At 39.6% G+C, this 17,827-nt stretch overlaps 1 protein-coding gene across 1 annotated transcript; it reads left to right on the top strand.

Annotated features, from left to right (window-relative positions):
* Window positions 1-6,300: 6,300 nt before the first annotated feature.
* On the top strand, window positions 6,301-9,234 carry LOC131363907 (protein MAK16 homolog). The gene is made up of 3 exons (XM_058406888.1): window positions 6,301-6,487; window positions 6,656-6,787; window positions 7,304-9,234. The coding sequence occupies exons 2-3, from the start codon at window positions 6,733-6,735 to the stop codon at window positions 7,615-7,617; spliced, it is 369 nt and encodes a 122-aa protein (XP_058262871.1). The 5' UTR covers window positions 6,301-6,487; window positions 6,656-6,732; the 3' UTR covers window positions 7,618-9,234.
* Window positions 9,235-17,827: the final 8,593 nt, after the last annotated feature.

Raw genomic sequence — 17,827 nt, 5'->3', positions numbered from 1 at the left:
GTCTGGCCCTATGGGCTTCACTTCTATGACCCAAGTTACTATTTAGAGGTGTCCAGGTCACCCTCGCATAAATTCTTCTTACAGTCACGCTCGGCCTTACTGGGTTTTTTCTGGATTGTTCTTCAAATATGTTTATTCTATCAATCAAAAGTGCTGTTCCCAGACCTCTCTCCCACAGTACTACCCTGGGTTCAATTGTAATAATAACCTTTAGCCCCGAACAATAATTGCTCTGTATTGGTCTAGCTCCAAACACTTCCACTACGGACTCTTCTTCCTCCCCATATGGATCATCAATGAAATCATACACTGAAATCACTACCTGGGCCTCTCGGGGTTCAGGAGCTGCCAGTAACACACACAATAATGGGCCCAAAACACGAGGTCTCCAGAGTTTCTTAAGCTGTTCTACCCAATTTATTTCAGGAAACTGGTGACGCAATGTGGTTAACCTGTCAAACACCGTCAATGCCCATAGTTTATCACAAATCTGCTGTTCTGTCTGTCTTCTTTCAACCCCGTCTCTGTCTTTATAAGTTCTTTCGTCCCAGAACTGTGTTCTCAGTCCCTTTGTTTCTATTGCCAAATCTGCCATACACCGCGCTCACTGCTATTCTCTCTGCCCCTTTTTACTTTCAGTTTTCTCAACTCAACTCTCCTTCTGTGTAATGGGGCTTTCCCCTGTGTCTATGTGTGTGTCTATGTGTGTGTGTGTGTGTGTGTGTGTGTATATATGCGCTGCTTCTGTGAGTGTGTGTCTGCTGGGTTACTTACCCCTCCTCTATTTCCTTTTCATAGCTTCTGCTTACAACATTATTTATACTAACAGATCTATATAACAGTACCGTTAATCACCTATCCATCCACGCCACTACTCCAACTCATGCTTCTATTTTTCCTAACACAATTCCTAAACACACACACCTGCTGCCAGCAGCAATCCTTCCTTTCTTAACAACACTTTCTCAACAACGGCACATCACAACATTTCACACTAACATATCACTTTAACACTTTAACACATTTCCTCAGGTCCAACCCTGCGTTCCTGAAAACTAACTATACTGTTCTCCGCAGTGACTCACCGACATCCCTACCATGCAGACCTGTTTTCCATATACAACAGCGGTATCTAGGGACAAATATTCCACCTGCGCAGGAATTTTCTCATACTCCACCTGCCTCAACCGGCAGGAATTTTTCACTTGTGCCACCTGCTTTAGCCCACAGGAATTTTCTTGCACACACTTATTAACTTATAAAACCTTAACACTTCATAACACCAAAAAACAAAAAAACACCTCTCCGCTCGTTCTCATCTGTCTTCACCACCCTCTAATTCTTGGCGTGAGGCCAACTGCCTTCACCTTCCCCAGGGCCACTCTACTCAGGCTACAGATACAGATTTAACACAGACTTTGAATATAACAGGTGTCTGCTTACCTTTCTGTTTTGATGCCGGCAATCTGCAGCCCATAGTAGTTGCGGTCCTAGCTCAGGTTTTCGGACTCACGTCAGCCTTCCCACTTTCCCGGGTTTCGGCACCAATATATATGTCGGAACTCAGAGCCCCCTCCGAGTGGACATATCACAGGGTGGAATTTTTGTTTGTATCTATTTCTCTTAGCTTTCCCAATGACCTCCACAATCTATAAAACTTAGCCGAAATAAAAGAGATCTCAGTCAACAGATGAGAAGAAGTGGGTTTCTTTATTCAGTCATGCAGTCAACAACATGCATATCTGAAGAGAGCAGCTGGTCTCTCCCAACCCCGAAAAAGTTCCCCTCTACTTATACCCCAGGCACCCAGGGGTGCCTCCTTTTCTCTAATTTAAATATTTCCAGCAATTTCCCATTATGTTCAGTGTATGGCTAATTTAGTCCCTCCTTCCTTAGTTTACATACGTTTCCCAGTTCCCATTATTTTCGCATTTGTCCTTTTCCCTCTACTTACTTGATCTTTTTATTTACTTTTTTTAAACTAAGCTGTGCCATTAAGCTGTCTCATATCCTTTTCTCTTTTCATCACTGTTGGTTGCTAGTATTCCAATGCTATTGTCTCCTCTACCCGCCTATCACTGTCATGTCACAGTGACCTGGCCTACTTCCCACACTGTGTTCCTTTTGCCTTAGTACACGCTCTCTTTTGCTGATTACCTAGTCACGCAATATGCACTTCACTCATCTTCACTCATCTCTCCCCATTTCCCATTTTTCCTTCTAGCTCAGTCAGCCCGCCGCTCTATCTTCCGGAGAAGTCTCAGGGGTGCTCTGCGACGCTATCGCCAGTATCAGCTGTCCTGTCTGGCCATTGAACTTACTGGTTTCCTGGAGCGCCTATCTGAACCCTCTATTCCTGAGTCTCCTTACCTCGCTCACCATATCGTGAGAGATACCGTCTGTCTTGATCAGAGCACCCAATTTCACCCCACAACCTGTGATCAGTCTACTCAGACCTTCTACTGGCACTGGACACGCACCACCTCTCAAGGCGTCCAGACTGAGGATTTCCCTGTTGAGATCTCCTCTAATGATTCTTCCTCTGACTCTTCTTCATCTACTAATTCCCCTGACATTCCCCAACTTTCTCCTGAATTTGTGCCTATGCCTTACAGTGTTCATGATATTCCTCAGTCTTCTCCCGGCTATTCGCCCCCAACTTCTCCCACTGATTACTCTCCAACTTCTCCTCAGGATCCCGAGATCCCGTCTTCTACAACTGACCCTCCGGTCCCACTGATCCCACTGGATAGGCTGGCTGACTGAGTTGTAACTCCTAATGTTCCAATAAATCTCTCCTCTTTTCTGTTTCTTCAGTCCCAGTGTGGTTATTACGCTAGCATGCTGCCATTAATAATTCTGCATGATTATTATAAGACTATTATAAGACTATGATTGCCATAAAGGCTATATCTGATTATTATAGCTATTATTAATCAAAGCTAACTTCTTAATCAATGGCTAAATAATTCTTGATAGATACACACTACTCTTAGGCAGAGCTTAGAGCATTGAGCACATTATTTCTTAAGCTACTTTTAAAGCTAGGTATATAATTCAAAGCTGGGTATATTATTTTTCTCCGACAGCAGGGGCATGGTACAAAGTTCTTAAGACAATGGTTCAGGTAATAGGGGGATGAATGGATCAATTCTCTCTCACTCCAAGACATATGTGGTTTGTGAAGCTGCAACCAGGGGAAGCCCAGAATAATGGGGTTAGAAGGAGAGGAGATGACATACAGTGAAAGTTCTTCAGTATGAAATAATCCAACAGGAAGAGTGATGGGGATGGTTTGGCCTGTGATTAAGCCATTCCCTATGGGCCGGTTATCCACGGCAGTCACTCAGAGAGGGTGGGTGGGAATGCAATTCCATGACCAGGTGGCAGTTGATCAAGTTGACGGTGGCTCCAGAGTCAACCAGGGCTGTGTCATGAGCATGGTGCAAATTTACTGGGATAGTTAAACAGGACTAAAGGGACACTCCTCCCATCCACAACCAAACACTAATGGTCTGATTGAGTGCAGTAGTACTTGGTGGCGCTAGAACTAGGGAGAGGGCTCCCTCTGGTGATCAGTTGGGAGCATAGCCTGATGGGATGTTACAATAATAAATAACATTCCTAACTGTTATCCAGTAAAACAATTATGTGCCCTTATTACCTAATGGAAACGTAATTATGTCATATGTTCTGAAATGTCTGTAAAGGTTAGGTGAAGTTTTTGCCATGTTGCTGCAATCCTTGTTGTAAATTTCCCTTTGGGATGAATAAAGTATCTATCTATCTATCTATCTATCTATCTATCTATCTATCTATCTATCTATCTATCTATCTATCTATCTATCTATCTATCTATCTATCTATCTATCTATCTATCTATCTATCTATCTATCTATCTATCTATCTATCTATCTATCTATCTTGTTACTGATGAATGTCAATGGGTGTTAGAGTGCATCCAACCACTGAAAAACACGGTCCAACTATAAATGTTGACATTTTTAATGTTTAATATTTTAATGATTAAAGGAATGATTGTAATATCAAAGTTTATTTTGAACATGATCAACAATTAATGGGAAACGTTCAGGGACCAAAGATGTCACTTTCATAAACCCACAAATATTTGTTAACATGGTCTATAGGATATAAAATATTCTGTCATGCTGCCTATAATTCCATGTGTTGCATTAAGTTATTTTCACTAATCCATATACTACATAAAACATATACTATCTAAAACAGTAAAGCTGTACAAATGTTTTTACTTTTTTATTTGCTTTTATATTTATTTGTTGTAAATATATTGTATTTGCAATTGAATTCAACTTTTTTTAATCTGTGTATTTTTCCTTTTTTTTTTCTTTTTCTCTTTTTACATACATTGTCTTTCTTCTCTCCCTCTCTTTGGAGTGGCAATACTAGTCCATAACCCATCAATATAGGAGGTGGTGGGTTATTAAAAGTATTAAGAAATTAGATTTATAAGGTGTAATTATTCAGTTACATTGAATGATCTAATGCAAATAACATTCATTATTCAGTATGTAAAACATCCTGAATTTTCATTTTTTGAGAAAGGATTAGAAATGAAAAAAAAAAGGATTTATATGAGTTTAAATGTTGTAATATTGCTAAATAGTAATGAAATTCACTTTGATTAATTAACATGAACATGAATTCTGATGTTTTGTCTTAGATGGCACTAACATACAACTCATTGGTGGCACCGACTCCTGCTCTGGTAGAGTGGAGATCCTGCATGATGGTCAGTGGGGAACAGTGTGTGATGATGACTGGGACCTGAATGATGCAGAGGTGGTGTGTAGACAGCTTGGATGTGGTAAAGCGGTCACCGCTCATCAAAATGCCCACTTTGGTCAGGGAAGTGGCCCAATATGGCTGAATAATGTTCAGTGTTCTGGAAGTGAAAGCACCATCACACAGTGCTCTCATAGAGGATTTGGATCACACAACTGCAACCATGGTGAAGATGCTGGTGTTACTTGCTCAGGTACAGAAAACACTTATATTATGACTTTGTCATCAATGTTATATTTATATTATATGTTCTGTCATTTTCTGCCATTCAGATACGAGAGCTAAAATATCATGGAAAAAAAAAAAAAAAAAATAGAATACACGCCTCTTTTGCTTGCAAGCCACTGAAGCTAGGGGTGCATGCTCTTATAGAATATTTTCATAAAGTGTTTTATACTATAACAATTCGCCAGTGATTTTTTCCCTTGATTATTTAAAGGAAGACAAAACATTTTATCTATTTATGGTAACATTTAATGATGTAGAACAACCTTTCAATTTGATTCTTGTTATTTACCTTAGAGATGAGATGATACTGAAATGATAGCATTAGCACAAAAGCATTACTATAAAGCTGTTATAGAATTAATCAACAATATGTAGAAATTTAACATTGCTTTGGGGGTGGGGGGTTTTATATTCTGATTAGGCAAAACATTACAACCACTGACATGTGGAATAAATAACATTTATTATCTTGTTACATTGGCACCAGTCAAGCGGTGGGATATATTAGAAAAGTCAGCTCTCAAAGGTGATGTTGGAAAAAGGAAAATCAGGTAAGCATAAGGATCTGAGTTACTTTGACCAGGGTCAAATGATTTTGGCTAGACAACTGAATCATGGCATAACAGCAGGTCTTGTGGGATGTTCCCTGTATGCAGTGCTTCGTACCTCCCAAAAGTGGTCCAGAAAAGGACAATCGGTGAACCAGTGACAAAGTTGTGGTTGCTTAAAGTGATGTATGTGGAGAGTGAAGGCTAGAAGTCAATAACAAACAAAATTTAATGTGATGTGTAAACTTGAGAAACTGTAAAAAAAAAAAAAAAACCCAAAACAAAACAGGTATCTAATAAATATCTACATACATATACAGTATATAGCAGCATGACAATGTGGATTGTGCAAAAATGCAATAGCAGCGGTTGAGGTAGTGCACTTATCAGGCTTAAATATTTTGCACTGACTGTAATCATTGTGTGGGAAAAAAGTATAAAACTTGCATGAAAGAGACACTACATTTTTTCACTGTAGAACCTTTCACATATTTGATTGTTCAGCTGAGATTATGTATTGAATTTAGTTAGGATATTTAAATTGGTTATTCACTAGACTGAACATCTGAATTTGTTTCTAATGTTTTTACTTTTTAATCTTAGTAAGTTGGGTAAGTTGTAAGTAGCAGTAAGTTGTCGCTGTTTATTTGTTTATTGATCGATACCCTCTTTAACATGAATACATTAAAGAAAAAGTCCAACATGCATCTCTGTAGACTTCAGTTTGTATAAAACTGAGACATTAATAAAGAATCAAACTGCAGAGACTACAACAACATTTACTCTGACTGTAGATGAATCACATCAGGGTCAGTACACCTACGACTACTCCTACAGGGAAAGTGACTCCACATCATTCAGGAGCAACTCTTTTACCATCACTGTGGGTAAGTGACATTTTCTGGACATTTACTACCAGTACTGCATAGTAATTGCAGTTCTAATCGCGGTCTACTGTTGTACATTTCTTTAATCTTCAGTAAGATTCATGTTAATTGTCTGTTGTTTGTGTTCTGTAGTTTAGTATTTGAAAAACTTGATGATTTCTCTTTCAGCATCTCTGACTCCCAACATTGGTATTTTAGTGACAGCAGGACTGCTTCTCATCTTACTTTCAGTCAGTATTTGCTTCATGAAGATACAGAAAAGATGGAAATCTCAAAGGGACAAAAAGAATGATTCACAGCGTGAGTTGTAAAAAATTTTTAACTATATTAAAAATACATCCATTTGAATTTGGAACCAAAATAATTATGTTGTAATCCACAGGGATGTTGAAATCTGATTCATTTTCTGTCTGACTGTAGTATATGATATATATTTTTTAGCAACAACCTAAACTGAGACTTATAGATGGGAGAAGTCCACATAATGTTGCATTAGTGACATGGTGAAAGGGCATTATGCTAGCGCAAGTTTCTTTAGTGTTTCTGGATGGAGTCTCCAGTGCCAGAAGTAATTACTGTATAAATGAATAAAACATATATTTAGTTTTTTAATCTATAAAAAATTGATTCATTGCAATTTTTGAGGCATAAAAATACTAAAAACAATTAGGATGTAATCAACATTGTTGATTTTTTTTTTCTGTAACTGCAGAACAGAGTTTTATTTATTACTTGAATTATTTTTGTGGAAATGTAATTTTGATCTAGAAAAATGATTTGTAATCTTGTGTGTATTTTGTCATTAACAATTTGTAGGTGCCAAAAACACATATGAGATTGAAACAGATGAAGAAGGTGCTTATAAAAACGTGGAAATCTTTTCCTACCAGCTGGATGAATCGGAGGACTCAGATCATGACTACATTTATGTCGAGGCTGATGAAGAAAGAAGTGATGCGGATGATGACTATATTAATGTCAAGGCTGATGAAGAAAGAAGTGATGCGGATGATGACTATATTAATGTCAAGGCTGATGAAGAAAGAAGTGATGCGGATGATGACTATATTAATGTTGATGCTGTGGAACAAGGAAGTGACATGGACAATGACTATGAGGCTGTAGTGTAGAGTAGTGTGGAGAACTAATTGGTTATCCAAAATCCCATATATTTTCCATGAAGTGATGCAGATACAGACACAAGTGTAGGTGCTCAATGTTTATTAAAAAGGCAGCAAACAAAACCAGACATAATTCCAGCGGAAAGTCAGGATTCAGGCAAAGGTGAGGCAATGAACAAACAATTTTAGCCAGAATCTAAACCAAAGTGCTAAGTTAAGAGGTGCAAAATTGTTAGACTCTTAGCCAGACTTATTAGTTAAGTTGTGTATATACTTATGCAAACAAGTTATTCTAAGTTTAATCTTTTTTTCCCTAAAACATTTCTATTTGTTACTCACTTTACTTTTGTTAGGTAGAATATGTCACATTAAAGGGGAAAAACATGACATTAGGTGACATTATTAATCTTGTTTTTTTTTTTAAACATCATAAAAACCTGTAACAGTAACAGAGTTGTGAACAGAACTGGCTATGGTCAGGGGCTCCATTATTGTGCAGGGTCACAAGCAACGACATGTCTGTCATGTTCTGTACCCTAACCTGAGAGATAAACTGCTTTTCAAGGTGAAAGCTATTCCCACATCTACGTGGATTGACCTCATTCATTGTTTCGAGTGTGATTGATTCTTTTTTTGAGCAGTTATTAATATTTGTTTATTTGGTTTATGGGTTCTTTCTAGTATAATGTAGAATTCTTTACAGTGTCTTGTTTTGTGGCAACATTTACTGCATATTTGATTTTGATACTTCAGTGAATGGTGTAACATTTAGACTTAATTAGAATTTAGTGAACTTTTATCAGAACTTTAACATTTCATCCATTTTTGCTTAATTTTTATAAATTCCATGTGTGTTAATCTTTAAAAGTCTTTCTGCTGTTTGAATTTGATTATTGGTATTTTGGAAGTGTACAGAATGCATGGGACTAGGAGGAAAGATTAACGTTTATTAAAACAAATTTTAATGGAGGCACCGTTATCCGTATGGTTTTCCACTAGGGGTAGTGGTATTGGAGTAAAATCCAGCCAGTTCACCATCAAAAGCTGGGCACCCAGGTTTCCATATATTCATAATCAGTGGTGTAAAGTAACAAAGTAAAATTGCTTCGTTACAGTACTTAAGTATTTTTTGAGAGTTTTTGTACTTTACTTGAGTTTTTATATTTCTATCAACGTTTACTTTGACTTCACTACTTTTTTGTAACAAATTAAATACTTTTACTTTTATTTTCTGTTCGGAATTTTCGTTACTTACTACTTTAAAACCAGTGTCCAAATTTGTGTGAGTAACTGCACGTGTATGTGCACGCATGTTAAAAGTCAACGTTAACACAGTCAGTAGTTTACATAAGTCTGCTATTGCACAAAATATCTTCATAAACAAAGCTGACGTCAAATCAAGGAGACCGGCGCACAGACAATGATGTCAATTCGTGAAAATCTCCGTTTACCCTGTCCACACAACACTACTGAAAATGGTGAGTTTTGGAAAATCGTCACTTGGAAGGAATTTTCCAAAAGCTCCATTTTCAACGACCTCAAACTGCATTAGCATGTGGACGAAAGGTCAAAAGTCTTATTTTTTTGGTGGTGCACTTATTGAGAAGTTTAAGAAAGAAAGCAATACAGAATAAAATTCATAATTCTCCAAATTATTACAGTCTTGCTTTTTTTTATTAATTTACTTCTATTTTTACTTTCCATACTTGAATACATTCATGAAAATACTACTTTTGATACTTAAGTACAGTTTATTTCAGATACTTTAAGACCTTCACTCAAGTAGAATTATAATGGTTGACTAACTTTTACTCGAGTCATTTTCTAACAAAATACCTGTACTTTTACTCAAATATGGCTTTTGGGTACTTTATACAACACTGTTACTTCATAACTGAAGTAGCTCAATATCCTGGTAACTAGAGGGTTACATGTATATGTAGAGATTTTATCACTAAAATGACTGTGAGCAATTTTTCATGCCTGAACATTAAAGTGTAGACACACAACTAAATGTAGACACACCTACTGGTCACAAAGAAAGACATGGTGGTTTGCTATTTTCTTTTCATCTCTGTAGGTTAGTAAAAGACGAGATGAACGGAAGTAACAAGAAGAGTGGATATTCTGGAGACTCTAATATGTTTCTCTAACCAGAATAGTTCCAACTTGAAATATATACACCTTTGACAGATGGTTGAGGCTTTTCTGTAGACTGTGTCCCTACAGGAGCCTCTAAGTGGTCTAAGAGTCATCCTCTGTGGAGTTTCTGACAATGGAAACGGCTCTGCAATAAGCTGGTCATCCGGCCTTTCTGCAGGCCTTCTGTCCTCCGCCCCATGGGTTGGCAGAGAAGGACAGCCTGCACCTGCTGTGCCCAGTTCAGGTTCTTAGGACTTATGCCTGTTGCTCAAGTGCAAGGCAAAATCCCTTTTCATCTGCTTTGGCGGCCACAACAAAAGCAATCCGGTCTCCAAGCAGCACCTTGTGCTGGGTAGTGGTAGCTATCCCCTAGAGCTATGAGGTGTGCTTTGGGGCTTCACCTCTAGGGATTACAGCTCGCTCCACTAGGTGTATCACATCACCCTGGATAGTTGCGTTTCCCCCAGGATGTTTGTGCTGCGGCAGGTTGGTCCTCTTCGCACACCTTTATCAAGTTCTATAATCTGGACCTGGACCCCACTCCTATGTCTTGTGTGTCTTACAAGGCTAATGATGCTCTGCCCCTGGCTCGTTTGTGCTCTTTTATGACCTCTGAGACATTTCCTGGCGTGTGGCAGCGCTGGTATTGCCTATCCCATAGAGTCAGCCATAACGCAGCGTTGAGTTCCCTTGAAAGGGAACTACATCAGGTTATGCTGTGTCACTAGCCACACCCGAGGTGTCCACTCGTGCTTCCTTCAGACAAGTAGAAGCTGTAGTAATGTGACATAGATGCTCTTTTATGGTCTTGCTGGCAGACTCCACCTCGTCACATGACCTACCCGAACCAATAAATTGGTGTGATTTCACACAGAGCTTCAGACACAACTTCCACATGGAAGCATTCCCATAGCATCAGCCATGACGCAGTGTGTTGTTTTATTCTCTTAACTGACTTGATATAATTCTTGTGATCCTTGTAAATTGTGAATAGCTCCTTCCAGCCACTGATGCCATTCTCCTGGCCCTGTGAGAGGATTGCCCCAACACCCCTTTCCTGATGCATCTACCTTCACTATGATTTGCTTGAGGTTTTAATATGGAAACAGTGGTGAAAGCTTTGAGTTGCAAGAATGCTTGGTCTTCTGACATGTTGGTCTGCTGATGACCAAAGCTGTGGTTATCTGATTTCACAATAACAAACAAGTCTGGGTGGACAGACACCAGCAACTAGAACAGTCCACCTGACAAAGTGAGTGCAGAACAGCAGTTCAACAAACACTCTCTCTCTCAGCCTAGAGATTGAGTCTGGCTTGCCACTAGGGACATGAGACAGTCCCACAATTGTAAAACCTCACTCCAAGGTATAGTTGCCTGTTTAAAATTTTCAAACAGATGAATGAAGTCACCTACAAACTGGATCTACCTCGTCATAGTTGCAAATAGTATCGTAGCTGACATTCTATGTCATCTGTTTAATGCCAGTCATTCCCAGCCCCTTGACCACCAGCATCACATCTGCCACAGCACCCTCTCCCCTGGACATCAAGGTCTAGCCAGCCTACCTCAGGGCAGGACATCTCAATTCATAAACAGTGTTCTTAGAGCTTAGAATAAGTGTGTTTTTCATTTGAATCAATTTGATTACTCTTTATTATTATTATAATATTATTGGTATTATGATATTAGATCTTTAAGAGTAAAATAAGTGAGTTTAAAAACATTTGAATGATTATTTTATCTCCTTCATCCTGCCTCCATTCTCTCACGTGCACAAAGCTTAGCCCAGGAATCATAGTGTGTGATTACAGTTAACATTAGCAAGGACTGTCTTAACAACTTCAAGGATTCAGGACCATTCAACTGCTTGAAAGCCAAGTTACATGTTACAAACTACACGCTGGTGTTTAATGACTCCTGCTCTGGTAGAGTGGAGGTACTGTACGGTGGCCAGTGGGGAACAGTGTTTGATGAAAACTGGGATCTGAATGATGCAGAGGTGTACCAGTTTTGTGGATTGTCTAGATTAGTAAATAATATGGGTCATAGATTTCAAGATTTTGGCCGATGACGATAATCATGATGGTGGTCGGAACCTGTAAGAAATACAATGAATCATTTTCACGGTGTTCCATCATTTGCTGTACTGAATATCACTGAACTGTTAATCACTCAGCTGGCTTCTTCCACTACCTCCTGCACCTTTACTTCCACTACTGCTACAGCCCAGTTCATAACTGTGAAAGGTATATTAAAATAAACTTGTTCTGTTTTGAATCTTTTAAAGTTTAATGTTTAAAAAGCTTGATGATGATGATATCTTTTTCAGCATTTCTGGCTCCCTTCATTGGGATGACAGCAAGACTGCTTGAAATCTTAGTTCCAGTCATCATTTGCTTTGTGAAAAGATAAAAAGATCATAGGGATAAGAATGAGGACACAGCATGAATTGTTAACATAAAAATCTCATTATAATTATATTATAATTATAATTGTATAATTGTTATTATCGCCATGCAAATTTCAAATCGGTGCTCCCTAAATTCCATCAGCATGTGGACTTTGCAACAAGAGGGGCACACACACTGAATCTTGTTTACACAAACATCCCAATTGTGTACCATGCAAGGCCCCGCCCGCAACTAGGCTACTCAGACCACAATTCTGTTATGCTAATTCCAGCATACACAGAGTACACAGGTGAAAACTTGGCCAACAGGAGCCATCTCTACCCTTCAATAATATTTTTGAGCACACTTGACTTGTATGGCATCAGTAACCAGCTACATCAGCAGGTGCATCAAACATGTGAATGTCTCCAAGACCATTACCACATGCTCCAACCAGAAGCCATGGATGACTGCAACGGTGCATGCTCTGCTGAAATGCAGGGTCTTCACCTTCAGAGCAGGGGACAAGATGGCCCTAAAAACAGCAAAATCCAAACTGTCCACATGCCCAGAGAATCCACAGCCACTTACATTTTGTGACATTTGGCAGACAGCCTTAACCAGACTGACATTTTATACAACTAAGCAACTGAGGGTTAAGGGCCTTGCTCAAGGGCCCAGCAGTGGCAGCTTGATGGACCTAGGATCAGAATTCACAACCTTCTGATCAGTAGTCCAACACGTTAACCACTAAGCTGTGTCATTTCTGTGACAGCAGCAACAGGCAGGTCATTCAGGCAATCAATAAATACAGGACACCTTCACGTGCCTGTGAAAGTCACGTATCCCTGCCAAATGTGCCATGGCTGATGTGAGGAGAATGCACAGTTAACCCAAGGAAATCAGCTGTTCTACACAGAATTCTTGGCAGAGTGCTCAGGGAATGTGCAGAACAGCTAGCGGATGTCTTCACCTACATCTCATCAACACACATCATCATCAACATACTGTATCCCTGAGCAGCACTGTTATTCCCACATGCCTAAAGTCCACCTCCATTGTCTCTTTGCTGTAGAAGTCTACAGAGTCCTGCATCAGTGACTACTGTCCTATTGCACACACACCAAAAAGCACATCAAGACCTGGCTGCCACCTTCAGTAGATCCCTTGCAGTTTGCGTATCATCCAAACTGCTCCATGGACAATGCCATAGCATTCAGGGCCTCACAATCATACTGTGTAACAGTTTCTTTCCTAAAGGCATCAGGCTCCTCAACACCCAGAACTGAACTGAACCAACACACACACACACACACACACATACACACTCATTTAATATACATCTATGTTTCCAGCACCACACATATAAACACTGTATCCATGCTTCCATTGTTACCAGTGTATATATGGTCCCATGCAGGCCAAACAGGAGAACCTAGTACTTCCAGTGGCCACTGCCTGTGCTAAAGGCGGTCTTTGGTCAGGCATCAGGGGGTAGGGAGATCCTGAAACCCTGACCAATCTCGGCCCAACAGCAGGGGTACTGGGAGCTAATTCTCACCAGGCTTTAGGGGTTCCACTCTTTCCCGGCTAGAGAGGTGGGCCTGTGCAGCAGGGACCTGGCAAATGTCACCATATAGAGCCCCCACAAGCTTTGAGCATCCAGCCAAGCAAGGGTGACTGCTTTTGGTGTCCAGGAAGGCCTTTGTTTGGAGGCTGTTGTGATGCAATGTAGTTGTGGGGGCCTTCAGCGGACAGATGGCATGGAAGGTGTAACCCGCTAGCCAGGGTTTATAGAGTAAGGGGCCAGCAAGATGGTCTGCCTCAGTGGGTATCGGCTTGTCATGAGCAACAGTGGTCTCAATCAGTGAGTCTCTTTCATTATCATCACTGGTGAGCTTTGTCACAACCAAGTGAGCATTGCGGCAGGGGTCAAGAAAGGGGAGAGACAGTTGGCACCTCTAGTTCAGCAGCAGGAGCACTTGCATCATTAGTGCCGCTGCTGCTTCCTTTCTCACATTTTCAAAGAAAAAAAAAATTCTGGTCAAATCTGGCACTAGAAAATACTGTATCCCCATCTCTAAAACAGTGAGCTAGCTTGTCATTTTCTAAGTTGCAACATGCTCTTTTAAAACTTCTATAGTTATATTTTTTAAAACATATTTTGTGAACACCATTAGCTTGCACAAAGTGGACTTATTAGGTGATTAAGCATGCTGTAGATGCGCATGTCCAGGTAATTAATTTTTATTTAATAATTTTTTTTTGACCCTCTAACATTTACTCTCTCTATTCTATTTCTATGATTTCTTTTATTTCCATCCATTTTCTATACCCGCTTATTCCTAATTAAGGTCACGGGGATCTGCTGGAGCCTATCCCAGCACACATTGGGTGAAAGGCAGGGGTACACCCTGGACAGGTCACCAGTCCATCGCAGGGCCACACATATAGACAGACAACCACATACACACACACTCACTCCTATGGGCAATTTAGAATTACCAATCAACCTAATGTACATGTTTTTTGTTCTACTTGATTTTGGACTGTGGGAGGAAACCGGCGTACCCGGAAGAAAACCCACGCAGGCACAGGGAGAACATGTAAAGTTCACACAGAAAGGCCCCTGCCTGTTCGAACCAGGGATTGGAACCCAGGACCTTCTTGCTGTGAGGCAACAGTGCTAACCACTAAGCCACCGTGCTGCCTAATATTGACCCACTAACACTAGCACTCTCTATTCTATCTACTTTTTATTCCTTTTATTTATTATAAAAAAGCATGCTTCATGTACTGTGTTAGACTAAACGAGACTTGTCACAGCACTTACACTTACTTGTCACATCAACCTATTTTTGCTTGGTTTGATTTTATCTATTGTAAGTTGCTTTGTATGAAAGCGTCCATCTGCCAAATGAAGGCACCAAAGTAAGAGCGATTCCAGCACATATTCGAGCGCACACTCTTAAGTCACTCTTGCGGTACTTTGACCTCATACACTGATCGGTCTGTGCAGCGCCGCTTCAAGTTGAAAACACCTATTACCTGCCTCTGGAAATAGCCAGTTAGGCAGTGCGTCACTGACGTTGGGTCATGTGGCGATTTCCTGATTTGTAAATCGAGAGGTCCGTCAATTCATTCCTAGCTGCATACCAGCCTATCGTACGTCAAGGTGATTGACAGCATGGCGGCAGGCCAAAACGACTGTCAGGCCACCGGGAAATGTCCCGGTGCTCCCGATGGCCAGTCCGCCCCGATTCCATGTGTATATGTGTATGTGTGTGTTTTTTGCAGATATTCAGATCCATCCCAGATTTTGCATTTACACTGTTGTAATTTTATTCCAGAGCCTTCCATCCATCTGTGTGTAACATTTTTATACACAATCCTTGCCTCTCTCTCTGTCTTTGCTTTCTCTTTTCACATTTTTCCTGTTTCTTCAGCTTTAAAATAGTTATTTCATCATCGTTACATCATTCCCACACTGACTTTAAAGGCTTGTTGCAATGAGAAGTTCTAGAGAATGGACTGAGCAGCCAAAAAATAAATGCAGTTGTGGTGCCATCTAGTGTTAAAAGAAAGAGTGACATTTTTAACAGCGCTTATGTTGTGAGGTGTGTTTAGTCAGCAGGGTTTTTTTTTCGCGTGTGAACCTGGTCTGCATGGGTTTCCCTCCACACATTTTCTGAGACAGAAAAAATTAGGAGTGTAAAAAAAATTAAAAGTGTGTTTAGTTTTATACACGCTGGGTTGTCATGGCGTTCATGTCGTCCTCTCCTGTCTCAGATTTTGCTACACTTCCGATCCGGACACCATGACCTTCTCAGAAGGACTGATACTGAATCAGATGCAGATGCAGAATGCAGGGTTCCGGAAGTTCGTTTACAGGCAGATTCCAGCTGATTGGGTTTTACTCCGCTCCACTTTTGAAGATAAAATTATTTAAATATTTTCAAAGATGGGGTTTGAGTCATTTAACACTTTCAGAAAATGAAACTTTCTGACCAATTTGAAGAGGTCACAAACACTGTGTGTGTGTGTGTGTGTTTAAGTTTTTTTTATCCTGTACTCAGTGACTTTTTTAAAATGGCTTTTGATTCTGATTAGTTATCCATAGAGCGCCATACAACAAGCATCTACCTGGACAAAGTGCTGAATTTATCCACTTGTGATGGTGAAGTTAATAAAAAACTTTAACTGCAGCTGATGGTCAGATGTCACAAGTTTTTTCTCTTTCCTGTAGAGATTTTCAGGACAAGACAAGGTTGATATCCTGCAAGAGCCGCTGCTTTTGAAGCGTTGAAGATCTACATGAGAAAGTGGAGGCCTCATAAACCACACATGTTCCCTAAAATGCTGACGGCGAAGATCACAGACCTCAGGTCTAAACAGGGCAGAATTAAACTGATGACACATGAAGAAAAAAAAGAAAGACATTTTCTTGCAAAAGTTCAAAACGTTTATATAGCTATTACAGTAATAACTTTTGTTATATATTTTAAAATAAAATGTTTATTCTTTAAAAAGACTTGAAGATTTGATGAGGTAAACAAACAAAATCCTTTTATTACAACTTCAGCATTTTACACAGATGAAGCATCCATGTTTTCATATCTTTTAGGGTGCAATTAAATCGTTTACACAAACACTGCCTCGGTTTTTCTTTCTCATTCATTGCCACCTACAACGCCACTGCCTCTGTGAGACAATCACTTTTCCCGTAGCTCCCCACGAACATGGCCGCAGGACATCGGGATCTAATGCCACAAAAGTTGAACTTGCATCACGACAGCAGTGAGTCTGTTCATGAAAAAAGAGATACTGCTGCAAACGAACACAAAACTGGCCTTTGAATTTCATTCACCGTGTCTCTGTGACTTCCACATTTCACTTTGCACGCTACTTACACAGAAACTCGAATAGCATGTTCAGCTTCCTTTGAACTTCCTTTCGTGTTTGGTAAACGTCAAAGTGCCGATGTAAGGACACTGCTTAAAAACGTTCACTGGCACCAAGCCACATCATTTCACACTGCGTCTAGAACAAAGTCATCGTTTTCTTCAGTTATCTTCTGTTTTCTTCTGTTCTGCTCTGACACTTTGATACACATTCAAAAGCACAAATATGGTTTCTCTTGTATGGTGAACTGGATGATGATGAAAATGATCTTTATTAAAGATTGATGTTTTGTGTGTGTTTCTGATCAAGATGAAAGCGCTCTGTTCAGCATTTCAGAAAAGTACTGAATGAACATTAAAAACATTGAATTAGAATGAGGATGAACTTGATTCCAGTGCTGGCTGATAATAAATAGTGCTATCGAGAAAATGCTCAGTCCTTAACCTGCTAGAAAAAAACATTAATTGTTACAAATACAAAATCAGTTCACTGAAATGTAACAGTAATTATCTAAGAATTTATTGAAGTTTTACATTTTCCAAAAATAGTCGTTTGTCTTAAGACGTTAGCTTCAGTCCCGCTAAATAATTTGATCAGATCTTCTCCTTGGATTGTACAATTCAGTATGTTTGATGCTTTACCTCATTATCAACCTCTTCATGATTGCTAGAACATGGAAACACACTTATATATTTAGCACACAGGAAATAAAGGAGGAATAGAGTCATGTCAGGGCATGAAGGTTGAAGGTCAGTTCAATAATTATGTATTTATTTTCAATGTTA

The sequence above is a fragment of the Hemibagrus wyckioides genome, linkage group LG02 (genome assembly GCF_019097595.1).
Source record: "Hemibagrus wyckioides isolate EC202008001 linkage group LG02, SWU_Hwy_1.0, whole genome shotgun sequence".
Taxonomy (NCBI): domain Eukaryota; kingdom Metazoa; phylum Chordata; class Actinopteri; order Siluriformes; family Bagridae; genus Hemibagrus; species Hemibagrus wyckioides.
Note: the sequence above shows the minus strand (reverse complement) of the source record. Positions and strands in the feature narration are given on the sequence as shown.